Source organism: Mustela putorius, unplaced genomic scaffold (assembly GCF_011764305.1).
Source record: "Mustela putorius furo isolate JIRA1106 unplaced genomic scaffold, ASM1176430v1.1 tig00000145_pilon_pilon_pilon, whole genome shotgun sequence".
Lineage (NCBI taxonomy): Eukaryota > Metazoa > Chordata > Mammalia > Carnivora > Mustelidae > Mustela > Mustela putorius.
The window spans coordinates 39,191,519-39,205,922 of record NW_025421294.1 but is presented as its reverse complement, the minus strand read 5'-3'; the positions used below and the strand labels follow the sequence as shown (position 1 = coordinate 39,205,922).

The window sequence follows — 14,404 nt, the reverse complement described above, 5'->3', positions numbered from 1 at the left end:
TTCCACAAATTAGAGTGATTTCTTAAATGTGTATGGTACATAATATAAAATAACTAGTCCATTAATGAAAAAGTTGCAGTCGTTTAAATGTGATTCTCAAAAAGAATATTCAAGAGACCGGTTTTTCATAGGCTCCAGCACAACCAAAATGGATTCCCAACCACTGATATGGTGACAATGCAGTAATAAAGAGAATTAGGTCCTCATTTGTTTACATAAGAAGAAATGTAAGTTATCCAAGACAAGGTGAAATTACCTTGAGGATATTGTTAGCTTTTAGAACTAGGGTTTGTGACCTACTATGCCTGATAAAATTTTCTAAAGGGGTAGAAGTGTTCAACTCTCACAGAAGACCCTCTCAACAACCTAATCCATCAAGAAGTCTGTGAGTTATCTATAAATTACCCAGTGTTTGTGCCTCACCTTCCCTAACGTCTTGTTGTCTTGTTTATGGTTCCCTGAAACTTTCTGAGTCTGAGAATGTGTTTCCCAATCTCAGCAAAGGATTGATTGCGTTGATTTGTAATCGCCAAGGCTGTTTTCTCTATGCCAGAACGGCTGTTAAGAACTGAAAAATTCTGTGAGCTGAATGGTCTCTGAATTATTCATGTGTCATTCATTCATTGTTCAACACATATTTATTCAGCACTACTCTGCCCAGGCCTTAAGTGAGGCACCCCTGTACCCTACCTTTAATCCTCACAGCAACACCGCAAGATGTGTATTATCTTCTTTGGAGAATGAGGGAACAGAGGCTCCTAGAGCCTGAACAAATCATGTGCTCTTAGTGGCTGGGTCAGGACTTGAACCTGTGATTCCCAAACATTATTCTGCATAAGTAAGAATCACTGGGGGAGAGGGGTTTGAATCACCCAATCTGCATTTAACAAGCACTCCAGGAGGTTTCCATTGCTGGGTTGTTCCTCCCTCAACAATATGCCCCAAGGGGCCAACTGCTGCCCCAAGCCACATAGCCAGGAGAATTACCAGGGAAGGACTGAGGTCTCCTGGGCCAACCTAGCAGGGTTCTTCACCATGGTGTTCCCTGGTGATAAGCAGAACAGACTGCCCTGACCTGCTCAGATGCCTTCTTAAGGTTCCTAAGGCCTAAACAGATTTTCCCTATCCCTACCTTTGCAGTCCAACATGGCAGATACTTCATACTGTTTATTGAATAAAAGAAACCTAACTACATAGTTAGGTTAGTCAACAGCATCACATGAGGACTTGCTAGAAATGCAGACTCTCACATCCTACCCCAGACCCACTGAATTAGAATTTTAACACATTCTGTATTTATAATAAAGTTTGAGAACACTCTCAGCAAATACTTGTCATGGACACCCAGAAAAGGAATTAAAAATGCAGGTCCTCATCCAAACTTACTGAATCAGAATCCTGGAGGGGCTGGGTTCTCCTAATTTGTATTTTAAACATGTTCCTCAACTCACAACTCAAGGATAGATTCATTATAGAAACCTAACACTACAGAGAACGCCAGGCACTATCCTGAGCTCCAAATACAAATAGCAGGGAGGAAGAGCTCTCTGTGCGGAGATTAAGGCCAAGGCCACCTTTCTGAGGCAGGGTGTGTGTGTGTGTGTGTGTGTGTGTGTTTTATGTAGTAGCATCCTAGCATTCCAACAGCCCTGGCACATGGCAGAAACTGCATTAAATAATTGAATGAGAAAACATATCTTTTTGCTTTTAGGAAATAACCAGATCTTTGCCAAAAGGCTTCGGGATGGTTAGGAATCCAGTCATGGAGACATATTGCCTGGAGTGGTCATTAGAGCCCAGAGTACAAACCTTGAGAGAAGTATGGTGGCAGGGAGGCACTCTGCGGGAAACCACTATTACTGCGGAGACAGAAAAAGAACAGATTTACGCTGGGTTGGGCTGAAGAGGCTGATGGGGAAGCTGGGTTAGGGAAACGCACTGAATGCTGCTTCATTTGTGACTACTACCACCCCTCCCTGAAGCCTTAGCAGCTGAGCAAAGAGGAGGGGCTGACAGAGCCCATCCCACTCCTGCCCAAGGTCAGTGGGATGCTAGTCAGTGGGATGCTAGTCAGCCCCAATGCTAATAGACTCTGATAGCCAAAACAATAAAAATCTATAAAAGGCATTGGAAGATTATTTTTAAGAGTTGGCTGCAATTTAAGGCCTTTTTGTTTGGGGAATAGCAGACGTCCTCTGGGGAGAGGACATTTCTTTTGGTTAGGAGCACATGTGAAGGGGCATGTCGTTTGGGAACTGTGAATCCTGGGGCCTGATGGTCCACAGAGTGGGAGGTGGCTGGATGAAAAACCCAGAGAGGGCCAGGTGGCCCGGACAGACAAAAACAGTATCTTCAAGGATGCGGGTGGGAGGAGGCGTTGCTTGCTCCAGGCTGAGCAGCCATTCCCCCACCCACTAGCCCAACTGATGTGGGAAACAGAGGCAGAAGAAAAATTATTAAATTTCCTTACCCACTGACAAGCCCTTGAAACAGGCAGAATGACATTCCTCTAGGAAATCACCCCCACCGCAAGGCTTTGTTAAGGGCAAAGGGCAATCCTAGCCTGACCGACCCCTACCCCCAACCAGGATCCTGTAAGTCTACTTTAACAATTCCTTTGGAAACTTCATCTCTAAACCCTCCAAGATATGTGTTGATAATCATTCCCAAGCATATGGCCCACTGATACACATCTAAAGGGTCTCACACAAAGGTTTTATTACCAGTAATAATGTTTTCCCCAACAATAGCTAGCCCCTCAAGGTCCTGAAACCTTGCTTCCAAAATTCCTTAGAGACTTACACCATCCCTAACCCCCTCCCAACTTACAAATATATAATGGACCATTCCTCACATTCTCCCCCCACAGCAGCTCTTTCTGTCCATGGGTCCTGTCCCCATGCTTTAATAAACCATCATTCTGCACCAAAGATGTCTCAAGAATTCCTTCTTGGTCATCGGCTCCAGACCTCACCCCACTGAACCTCACTTACATTCTGAAACTTTGTCACAACCCTGTCTGCTCTGCTCTGCTCCGCAATGGCACTGAATGGTCTTCAGCACCGGGAAGGGACAGCATTGGGGCCCAGGGAGGGATGGAGAAGAATGAGAAAACGGCAGAAGTAAAACAGCGAGAAGAGTGAGAAGAAACAGCAGAAAATCAAAGCAAGAGGCACACAGGGACCATGAAAAAAATTCGAGACTCCTAGATATCTAGCAGGAGTAGCAAGGTCGTGCTGGTGGTTTTCTCCCATACCCAAGGTGGGGGCTGGACATCTTCCTTTGCTTAGTAGAGAATGAACATAAAGGCCTGGGGATTCTGAGGCCAAGAGGGAAAGCACCAGGGCTTATTTAGGAAGAAATGTGTGGGCCCTGAGAAACGCTGTTGCTGTTGAGAAAGCCGGCCTACTAGGGACAGAGCCTAGGCAATGTATTTGCAGCATCTGCTAGGTCCTCCCATCCTCGATCTGGATGAACTCCAAGTACTTAAATTAATTGAGTTTCTTGAGTGTAATTCACAAAGTGAAGGCATTCTCCATTACTACTCCAGGGGTACCATGGGGCAGTCAATTCTGTACCCCTCCAATCCCACGCACAGGGACTCCAAGAGCAGCAGCATACTAACACGTGTGGTTGTTTGTGCCCAGCCTGGTTTTGTTTCTGAAGACCCAAAATGTTCTGACCTGGCTACCACTGGCTCATTTCTTTCTTCCCCAAACCACCCAACATGAGTTCTTATCAATGGACCTTGGTGTGATGTTAAGTTAACACTGAAAGACAACGTTACCACAGACCTTTCAGAGAAAGCTCCAGGCATGTGAGGTGACGGGAGGGCATGCTTGGGTGATGGCTTGGTGGATCTGGAAGGGAAAGTATTGGAACTCATGGAAGGCATTGTGGGCTGAGGTAAAGGTCTTTGATGCACTGTGGGGGGAAAAGAAAAATAAAACAGATTGTCAGGATCCAAGTGTCACAGGAACCTTCCAGAACTGCTCCCCCATAAGTTAAAAACAGCTGATCAAAAAATAAAATGTAATTATGAAGTGGTAGGCTGGAACCCCACCCCCAGGGTTTTTCTAGATGGTTTGCCACCTTAGCATGGCCATTCCATATCATTCTCTATAATATACATTTATCTTATCTTTTTATTTTTGAAATGCTTTCTTGGCAGAAAATTGTCAGTTGGAAACCATATGAATTTCAGAAATGATTCACAAGTTTTGTTTTACGTAAGCCAAATTTTATGCTGTCTCATTTATCTACAGATAGTGATCCTTTCCTGTATTAGAAGGCATAAATACTAGAAATTTTTCTATCAAACCATGTATGCAATTTTTAATTTTGCTGTACTATTATTTGCACCATTACTTATGAACATAACAGTTCTCTTTGGTAACCCAGATAAATAATGCAGTATATGAACTGATATATTTCTACTTAATACTGATTTAACAAATATAATTAATTCTTTTTTTTTAAAGATTTTATTTATTTATTTGAGATAGAGGGAGAGCAAGAGCAGGGACAGAGGGAGAAGCTCTGGGCTTGATCCCAGGACTCCACGATCATGACTGAGCAGAAGGCAGATGCTCAACAAACTAAGCCACCCAGGCCCCCCATGGGTTTCTGTACTAAATAATTCTATGTGAAAGCCTGAGCAGAAAAATGAAGGAATGAGTTATAAGTTGTAAGAAAGCTTTTTCTGAACATACCATCATCTTCATCCTGGTAAGGGAAAGAAAAGGAAAAAAGGTATTAGTCTATCATCAAAACATAATTCCTGAAAGAATTGCATCTTAATCAAAGAAATGTCTCTCTTTAACAGTTGTATGTCTCCATAATAAATACAAATGTGGAGAACAGTAGAGCTTGTTAAGAGGTTCACAATTTCTTAATACAAACAATCATTTAAGGACACTCCAATCTGAGACTCTCAGAAAAGATTCTAAGGTGCCCAAAAGGACCAAAAGACACAATAATAGTGGCAATATCTACTATGTGCCCCCCAAAGATTTATACACAATGTCTCATCCCATTCTCCTAGCAACCCTTTAAAAATTTAACGTCCTCATTTTACAAATGGAAACGTGGTGCTCAGGAAGAAGTCCTAACTTGCCAAGGGTTACAGAAATGGATTGGGCCCCTAATTTGTCTGGCCCAAGGCTCAGCTTCCTTAAAAGCATGCCCCTTAAAAGCAACTCCACCTTCCTTATGGACCATGTGGTTTACAAGGTGTCTACACTGCTCAGCATCTATCTCCAGGCAACCTGTGAAATAGGCAAGGGAGGAGCTATTTGCTGTACTCCTTAGGTGAGAAATGACGTTCCAAGAGGCAAATGATTTTGCCATTGACCAGCAGGCCAAAACTGCCAACACACTAGCGAAGAAAGATCACCTTATTCAAAATATTGTTGCAAGGACTGTGTTGGTTATTACAAATGCCTGGTATATGGGGCGTGCTCAGTGAAAGTCAGTTGTCATTAGTCCTACCATTGAGATAAGAAGAGTCATAGCCAGAATCGTTCATCCCAGTTGGCCAACTGGGAGTCCCAGCAAAGTGTTGCATAGATAAATGCACATGGGCTCACTGAATGCCCACAATGAAATCCCTCTTCAACCCCATAGCAACCATGTTATGTTTCTTTCTACAGCACTTATATTCTCATGACATGAGCATTGATCCTTCCAGAAGCTGGGAACCTCATGAGTATAATGTTTCCCTCACTTTCCACCTTGTCTCCTCTTTGTCCCTGTGACTCTGCAGCCAAGATGCTATCCTTTCTGTCCCCATAGGATGAACAGGAATTGAGACCCAGCTGCCTTTTCTGTGTATATTCCTGAGGCAGGAATGTGCCTGGGATTTCTTTTAGGATGACTCTATTCTGTGCCCTCCCCACCATTCAATGACATCATAAACCTCACCTCTAAGAAGTCAACCCTGACCCCTCAAGCCCCATCAATTACTATCTTGCCTCCCCTCTAGAGCTCATTTCATGATCATATGCTGTTTACAATGTTGGGTGTGGGTCTGCCTGTCTTTCATATCCTAGCACTGTATCTGAACCGTCACAGCATCTACCACAGAGCTACAAGACAGCAGGCACTTGTAGGCTAAGACCTTAAACAGGGGTAGGGGTGTGATCACCTTCAGAGGGCTTATAGTGTAAAGGAAACCAGACAGACCTGAATTCCTATCTGGCTAATCACTAGCTATGCAACTTGTGATGAGTCTCTTACCCTTTTGAGCTTTGATTTCCTCTTAGTAAAAGAAAAACAATGACTCTTCATAGGGTCATTAAATGCAAAACGTGTAAAGCTGGGGTGACCAACTACCCCAGTCCCAGTTTGCCTGAAACTGATGGGGATTCTGGGACATATGATTTTCATTGCTAAAACTGACCTAAAACTTTCATTGCTGTTCCCCAGGCAAACAGGTCATCATCCAAAAGCCACTAGCTCACCGACATGCACACAGTAGGCATTCAATAACTGCTATTCCACCTCTTATTCAGGTCATGAAGTTATTAAAAGGGAAAACAGAGGCCTTGTAAACTTTGCTGCGAGGCCTAGACTCTTGGGCATCCGTCCCTCCTTTTTATCCTTCCCTCCAGCTATGGTTACTTTACCCTGTGAATTATCACCTGGCGATGGGGCTGGGACTCACCCAGCCACCCTGGGAGCTCTCAGACGGACCAGAGCTAAGCAATGCCTCACTGTGGACAGGAGAAAAGATGGAGGCCCCAACAGGCTCCAGTATTTAGAAGCCTACTGTGTGCCTTCCTTGGTCTGTACGCTGGTCTTCAGTGAAGTCTGAGAAAGGCATGGCCCCAAGCTCCACAGAACCTGCACTAAATTTCCCTGTGCCAAGCATTTACCAGATGGCATTTTGTACTTACGTTCTCTCTTCTGTCTTGTCCCCATCCATGCCTGAAATGAATTAGGGCAAAGAAAAAGACCTGAACATGAAGAGTTCCAACGAGCCAGCCTCAGAAAGCAGATAGCTTCACTTACTCTAATAATGAGAAATCAAACCCACTGAGCTGTGTCAAAATGGGGGAGGAAAAAAACAAACAAACAAAAAACACCCCAGCAGAAAAGCCAGGGAGCAGGAGTGGAGGGAAGGTTTGGTGACTCAGTGTTCTGTCACCATTACGAGCTGAGCTAAGCAAGCCCTTATTCTTTGAGCTACTGCAGCAAATAATTACATATATATAAAAAAGGTTTAGTCAGCAAACTAACTCTTTAGTAGCTATTAAATTTCACTGAGTAGATGTTTCTCCAAGCAAATGAAAACATTTTAGGTAATATTCTCCTTTGCTGATGTCTTAAAACAGCCATCTTGGGGCTCACCCTTCAGGTGAAGGGAAAGAAGCTGGAAAATGCTACTGCTCTGGGACTTTTCGGAGCTGCACAGGCTAGTCAGACAGATTTGGTGACAGCTGCCTTTGAGCTCTGGCAGGCAGCTGTGTGTCTGGGCCCACGTCAGGCTCTCCTTGGGCAGGGGGATATCTGTCAGATGCTTCACCTGCCGCCCTCCCATCATGTGTTTATTTAAGATATGGATATTTTGTTCATTATGTATTTTTTACATTCATTTTGGTTTTTAAGAAGATTCCATTAAAAAAAATCCATTCAAATATTAACTTGATTACTGAGGGTTTTTTCCGGTGCCTTCTAGCCGTGGCCCTCATTTAATCCAAAAGCCAGAGCTATGAAGCCTGATTACACTGATGAGAAAAAACAGGAGCCTTGGTTATGTTCTTAGTGAGTAAGGAGTACAGTGGAGCCTGACTCCCAATACATGTACGCTTTTGGTACACAGAACCCAAAAGACTTCACAGTAAATATAAAAAAATTAGAGCAGTCTTCAGTATTCTCCCATTATAAAATGTGACTGAACATTGAGGAAGATGCTTACAGTGACCTAAAAACCTCTCCCAATTATGTCCTCTCTGCTACTTGTCTTGAAAAATGACGTGCCAGTTACTGTTCCTATGTACTGAGATGAAAGGAAAAGCACAAGCATGGGTTCGACGGGCTGAGGAGACGTGCTCCACAGACAGCAGCCATTCCCACCCTCCTGAGGAAGCATCTCTCCACTCCTTTCTTTGCTAGATCACTGTCCCCTTCAAAGGGACCAAGGACTTGACATCCAAACTAAGAAGCCAAAATTCCTCAAGCCCCAGGGGCGAAACCACCCACAATTTTCAGTTCCTTGTAGGCCACTGCTGGTCAGGTTGTTGGCGTGACCGCTCTAAATGAGGAACTCGGGCAACAGAAGACAGTTACCTGGGCACAGGTGGCTTCTTCCCTGGCAGGGGGGTACCCCTGTCATGCCTTTCGGTGGCTGGTGGTAAAGGAGGCTTCTGCATCTTGGGTAAATGCTCCCCGAGAGGCCTGCAGAGTTGAGAGAAAGGAGGGGTGAGAAACGTAACTGTGTCTCTGGGGCATGTACCATGTTTCCTCACACAAAGGCAACAGGGCACCTTACCTTCCGGCGGGGGCCGAGGGCTGTAAGACAGGAGGGAAGAGATGTGAGTGTCCTCAACACTTTTCAAAGAATAAAGACAAGACCCACAATAAAACAAAAATAAAAACAACCAAAACAAACCAGGGAAGCACTTACCTTGTCAGGAAATGGCGGCTTCTTTCCTGTAAAGGACAAACAGCAGGCAGTTCTTGAATACTTGATAGGATAAGCAGAAGGTATTAAAGCCTAGTTTGATGAGCCCTTGAGTCCCAGGCCTGAGCAGGCTGACTGGGTGTGAGCACTGGAGAATCATAGACTTCAGACCTGGGAGAGGCCTGCAGAGAGCCCCTAGTTTTACAGGTTCAGAGAAATTAAGTGACTAGCCCAAAGCCACACAGAATTGTGTACACACAATGTTCTGGATTCTGGGCTCCTTTTCAACCTTTGATTTCATGCAACTGATGATAAGAAGGATGAATGTTTCCTTGGGATTTTGTGCCTCTTTCATCAACTAAGAAGTTTTTTGTATAATCTAAGTTTCTTCCTCTATCTGATATTTGCCCTGGAGGGGTTAATTTTACCCCAATCCGGTGGTACATTGGACATTACATAAAGTATTACACTTACTTTCTGGAAAAACTTTTAATTTGGGGAAGAGCATTTTGAGAGATCCTCCTGGTGGGGTGCAAGCCATTTTGTCTTAATTTTGGTTGGGTTTGGTTTCTTTCATGCTTTTACTTTTTTCTTGGAACAGACGACACGCAGACTCCCTAAAGAAATGCTAGGTGTACCTGAGAACTCTGCATTGCCAAATTGGTCAAAGCCATTTTTTTAGATATTTATTTATTTATTTATTTATTTATTTATTTGACAAAGAGATCACAAGTAGGCAGAGAGGCAGTCAGAGAGAGAGGAGGAAGCAGGCTTCCTGCCAAGCAGAGAGCCCGATGCGGGGCTCAATCCCAGGACCCTAAGATCACAACCTCAGCCAAAAGCAGAGACCCAACCCCCTGAGCCACCCAGGTGCCCCAAAGCAATTTATTTTTTATTCTGTCTGAAGTCCCTTCGCATAGATATGCCCTATTTTTCCAGTACAATAAAAAGTACCACTTAACTGCATTTAACCAGCTCTTCGAGCAAATTCTCTGTGTCTTGAGCAAGTCATTTAAGGTTTTTGAGTCTCAATTTGCTTACCTGTAAAATGAGGATTACAGCCTAAAAATGCATAGGTTTGCTGTAAGGATTCGGTGACAATTTATATGCAGGGTCAGGCACACAATCCAAAGGTGCTGACAACTGCTAGATACTTCCTCTTGCCCTCGTCTCTCCCATACTGCTGTGCAGTTAATACCCCAAGGTGAATGATGGGATTTTCACAGCAGGATGTACAGCCCAGGTCCTGGCAGGTCCTAAGAATCCGTCCTACTGTGAAGAGCTCACTGCCCAGTAGGAGACAGTTTTGTTGGTCTAAGAAATGTCTATTATTCATAACACTCTGGCTTAGGATGGAAACCCTACTTTACAGGGTTTACAGAAAATTTGGATTTATATTCTTGGGCTTAAGTCGATTTTCTTTTTCTTTTTTTTTTTTCTAAATCTTCTGATGTATGCATATTCTCTCGGCACAGTCTGTTAGGAGTCCCTGTTAAGAGCCACTCTCAAAACATCATGGACAAGGAAGCAATCAAGAGTATGTATTGTCAAGAAAGGGTCTCTTTAAAAACAGTTCTTTGGGGAGCCTGGGTGTCTCAGGTCATGATCCCGGGGTCCTGGGATGGAGCCCTGCATCGCATCATTGGGCTCCCTCCTCAGTGGAAAATCTGCTTCTCCCTCTGCCCCTCCCCCTGCTTGTTCTCTCTCTCTCTCTCTCTCTCTCTCTCTGTCTCAGTAAATAAATAAAATCTTTAAAAAATAAAAAAAAAACCCACAAACTATTTTTTATAAAAAAAAGAATCTTTTAAGAGGAAACTTTTGTTCAAAAGGTGACTCTGAAGGATTTGATGTCTGCTTCTGATAGTAAGCAGGTCTGGGATCTGAACTTGAATCTCCCTGTCTCCATTGTCACATAATTTGAACAGTCCTCTGCAGCAGACTATTCTGAATTCAAAAACAGCTGACAGAGCTTTGCCTGAGTCAGCAGAGCTGTGGTCCAGTTGGGGAAACCGCAGCAAGCAAAAGAACTGAGGTTCATTTGCACACAGAGAGGAACCTAAGGCCACCGCCTTGCTCAGAGTGCCAGTCAGGAAGGCTGGGTGTGGCCGGGATTTGGGGCCCATTCTCCTACAAGACTCCTAGCCCCCTCCCCAGAGCTCTCTACCCCAGAGCAAGGAAGATCCAGGGTCTCCGACTGTAATACGATGTCACTGGAAAAAGAGCACCCACTTCGAAGTCAGAAAGACCTGGGTTCAAATCCAACAGTGAGTTATGCAAATGTGGGAGAGTTCTTCAACTTCTGTCAACTTCAGTTTCATTGTCTGCAAAACGGGAAGAATACTTCACTCCCTTCATTGGATCGTTGTGAGGATAATGTAGGTAAATTATTTTTGGTAGGTAAAGTACTCACCCCCAGAGGGGTGCTCAACAAACAGTTGCTAACTTTTAGAATTGAATTTGAAATAGCTTTATAGACAGGTGGCCATACTCTAAGAACACTCTGGGCTGATTCTGGGGGGAAGGGACTATAGGATACCCACAGTTTGATCAACTGCACATGACAGCAATAAACAACCCTGACATTTGAATAGCACCTTGGAGTTTTATCAGGCATCTTCTCCCTACAGAACTGCTGCCTTACAAATAAGGAGACAACTCTGAACACATATGGTCCCTGCGGTCAGTAAGCCGCTTAGTAGCAGCCGCGGCAGCTGACAACAGCTCTCCCAGACCTCCTGTCTCTGCCCAGCCTCCCGGAGGACGATGAGACGTGGGTATACCCGGCCCCCATGAAGAGGCAGCCCCAGCACAGGGCTGACAGTTGGAGTTCTGCAGTCCATCTGATCTCAGGTTGAGTCTCTACCCCCATCACTGGGTAGCTGAGTCAACTGGGAAAGTTATCTCTTTGGGCCTCAGTTGCCTCGTCTCTGAAATGAGGATGATGCCCATAGTCCTACATCCTGGTACCATTATAATCGTGGTGGTGCATGCGAAATTCATGCCGTAAGCACTCTATAAATATTGGCCGTTGTCACTATGCATCAAATAGATACCAACCTAGTGTGAAGGGCTCTCTGTCAAATGGGGCTAATGAACGATCGAGAGGAGGTTTCGTGCTTCTGTCTATGGAAGGAGCAGGAACTGGAAGGGAAAAAGACTGAAGTCAATTTCAAGAATAAAGCATTGGCTGGGGCTGAGGGGACAGGTGTGCTGGTGGGCAAGGGAGGGCAGTCCCCATACTTACGTTTTGCTGTCTTATGGTTTCTACTTCTGCTAGGCTCTTCGTGGTTTGGTTGGGGTGGAGGGAGTGGCTGTTTTAAAAAGATCCATGTTAAGCAGCATCTCATTAGGATACATCCACAAGTCCTACGACTTTAATGCCCCAAATCTGTCTGACTCTGTTCACTTTCCTGTCATTTCTCTCCTGGACAATAACCTCTTACCTGAGTTCCCCCATCCCACACCCTTCCATCCAGGGTATTACCTGCATGGCAGGGAAATGAGCATGTCAGTCCCCTGCCAAGCCCTCAAGCGGCCTCTATCACATAGGAATACAGTAAAAACTCATCCTGTGTCCACTGTTCCAACTTCTTAGACTCCTCTCTCCAGTGCCTACTGGGCTCCCCCTCCAAATGTCTTCTTACAGTTCCTGCAAGATCTCAAGCTCATGCCCTACTTCTCATCTCAGTGGTTGTGTTTCCTTCTGCCTAGAATGTTCCTTGCCCAGCTCCTGTCACAACTGGCCCATTCTGTTCAGCTCAGTGTCACCTTTACACCCATTATCGTGTTACTGGGTCTTCTGTCTCGCTAACCACACATAACTGCTCAAATTGTCTTTTGCATACATCTACTTACTTGTTTAGTATCTGTCTTCCCCTGACCAAAATGGAAGTGTTATAAAAGCAGGGACCTTATTTGTCTTGTCCGTGCTCTAGTCCCAGCAGCTAGAACACTGTTTGGCACACAGTAGTGGCAAATAGCGATCTGTTGACCAAATGAGTGAATTCTGCATCCCAGTAATGGAGGTGGAGGCCTTCAGTTTTCAAAGCAAAATGCTTTGTAGATCAATTCGGCTCCCTGAGCCCCTTTGCAAGAAAACTGGACAAGCAGGAGAAAGCCTTATATGCTTAGATGAAACATCCTAACTGTGGTGTGGTCTGCATTTTGAGATTTGGGGAAAACAACATTCCTTCCAGCCCTGACATTTTGGTAATTGCCACCGCTGTTAAAGTGCTCGGATCCCTTACGAAGAAAACACATTTCCAACTATTAACATATTAGCCTGAATTTCTCGGGGTCTCTCTGGGTACTTAACTGGACTCACAGGACCTGAAGCTGTAAGCTTGAAGAAAGAGGGAGAGGCAGTTTGCTGCCTGTCTCTCTCCCTCTGGGTTCCCTGCATTGTAAGCTTCCGGGGCTCAAGCCACGGCTCGCGGAATTTCCGCTTCTTCCCGGCAGGTGGCGCACGTCTTGCAGGTTAGAGAAGGTGCTAGGGACCCAGGAGACAGGGATGGGGGCGACTTACTAACCTTGGTCCCTTGAGTTTATTTCACAGTTTTTATTAACTTCAAAGCTGGGAAATAATAGCAATACCTCATTATTGAAGTTGTTTACATTGCTTTGGTTAAAAAGAAAATGCCGGTGATAGGCCCTACGACCTAAGTGAAAATCACTAGCATATCACCCCCAAGCCCCACCCCCCCACCACCACTGCAAGTGCCTGGGCTTGCAGGTTCCCAGCCTATATACAATCTTTTCCTACTAGTCAGCATTGGATAAAGATACGTAGAGTCTTCTCTCTGGCAAAGGAGGGATCAAAGGAAGAAAGCGAGGAGGCTTACCGGGTGACTCCGGCCTGCGGGCGGAGGAGGGAGCCCAGCCATTGGTCTCTGCGGGGGCACGGGCGGCTGCTGCGGGGCTTTGCTGGAGGGGGGCCGGTCTGCGGAAGGACAAGAGCAGTAGGGTAGTGAAATGAAAGCAGAAATGCCAACCAAAGCAGGGTGTGTTGTCCAGGACAGGCAGACCCCTGCCGGGTTCTAAGCATCATTGTGCTGGGGGGAGGGAGCATCCTATCCCACGGACCCTCACCAGCACCGAGGCCAGCCTGGGTCTCACAGACTCTCTCTCTCTCTCTCTCTCACACACACACACACACACAGGCCTGGGTTAACTAGGCCTTCATGGCTCAGGTCATGGGTCCCCTTCTTTCCCCTCACAAATGCTCTGGGCTGACCTCTCCTTCCCACTTCCTCTTTTTGTTGTCTCCTCCCTTAAGGGGGAGGGCTGGTTCAGAGTCTAGATCATCAACTTTCTAGCTGACTCTGTGACACTCTGCTGGGCAAGTGTGCAGAAGCCGCCTTTCTGCCTAGTAGTCCTCGCCTGTAAGACCCACGAGGCAAGGCCTATGTCTTCCTTCCTGATAATTTCACATTTCGCCATTTAGGATGCTGCCTGGCTCACAAGAGGAGACCAGTCATCGTTGCTGAATGGATAAATGAAGTAGGGAAAAACAGCCTGGTAGGAAAAGACTGACCATAAAAAGCTTAAATACTGTTTCCATTTTCTCAAGTGATGGTCAAAGCCCCTTCGCACTGTTACGTTGACCGTAGCCATAGCCGTTTGGGAGTGGAAATGCCATGGAACTACAAGTTGGCCAAAAGACGGGGAGGAATAGGAAGCTACTCTCGAGTCCCTAATTCCTGCACAAAGTGAGTTATTGCTGGAAAATACCCCGAAATGGCAGCTTAGCATCGGTATCAGCAACCAGAGGCCGTGATTTGT

The 14,404-nt window shown here is 45.3% G+C and overlaps 1 protein-coding gene across 3 annotated transcripts in view; it reads right to left on the bottom strand.

The window, feature by feature from the left end:
- Positions 1-14,404, bottom strand: part of LCP2 (lymphocyte cytosolic protein 2) — a 57,890-nt gene that overhangs the window by 19,544 nt on the left and 23,942 nt on the right. For all 3 annotated transcript variants that reach the window (XM_045075615.1, XM_045075614.1, XM_045075613.1), the window contains exons 8-17: positions 13,465-13,562; positions 11,868-11,934; positions 11,681-11,764; positions 8,627-8,652; positions 8,492-8,511; positions 8,290-8,397; positions 6,897-6,927; positions 4,713-4,725; positions 3,795-3,924; positions 1,810-1,859 (exon numbers count right to left, since the gene is read on the bottom strand). In XM_045075615.1, the coding sequence (XP_044931550.1) occupies positions 1,810-1,859; positions 3,795-3,924; positions 4,713-4,725; positions 6,897-6,927; positions 8,290-8,397; positions 8,492-8,511; positions 8,627-8,652; positions 11,681-11,764; positions 11,868-11,934; positions 13,465-13,562 (627 nt within the window). The remainder of the gene's footprint in view (positions 1-1,809; positions 1,860-3,794; positions 3,925-4,712; positions 4,726-6,896; positions 6,928-8,289; positions 8,398-8,491; positions 8,512-8,626; positions 8,653-11,680; positions 11,765-11,867; positions 11,935-13,464; positions 13,563-14,404) is intronic.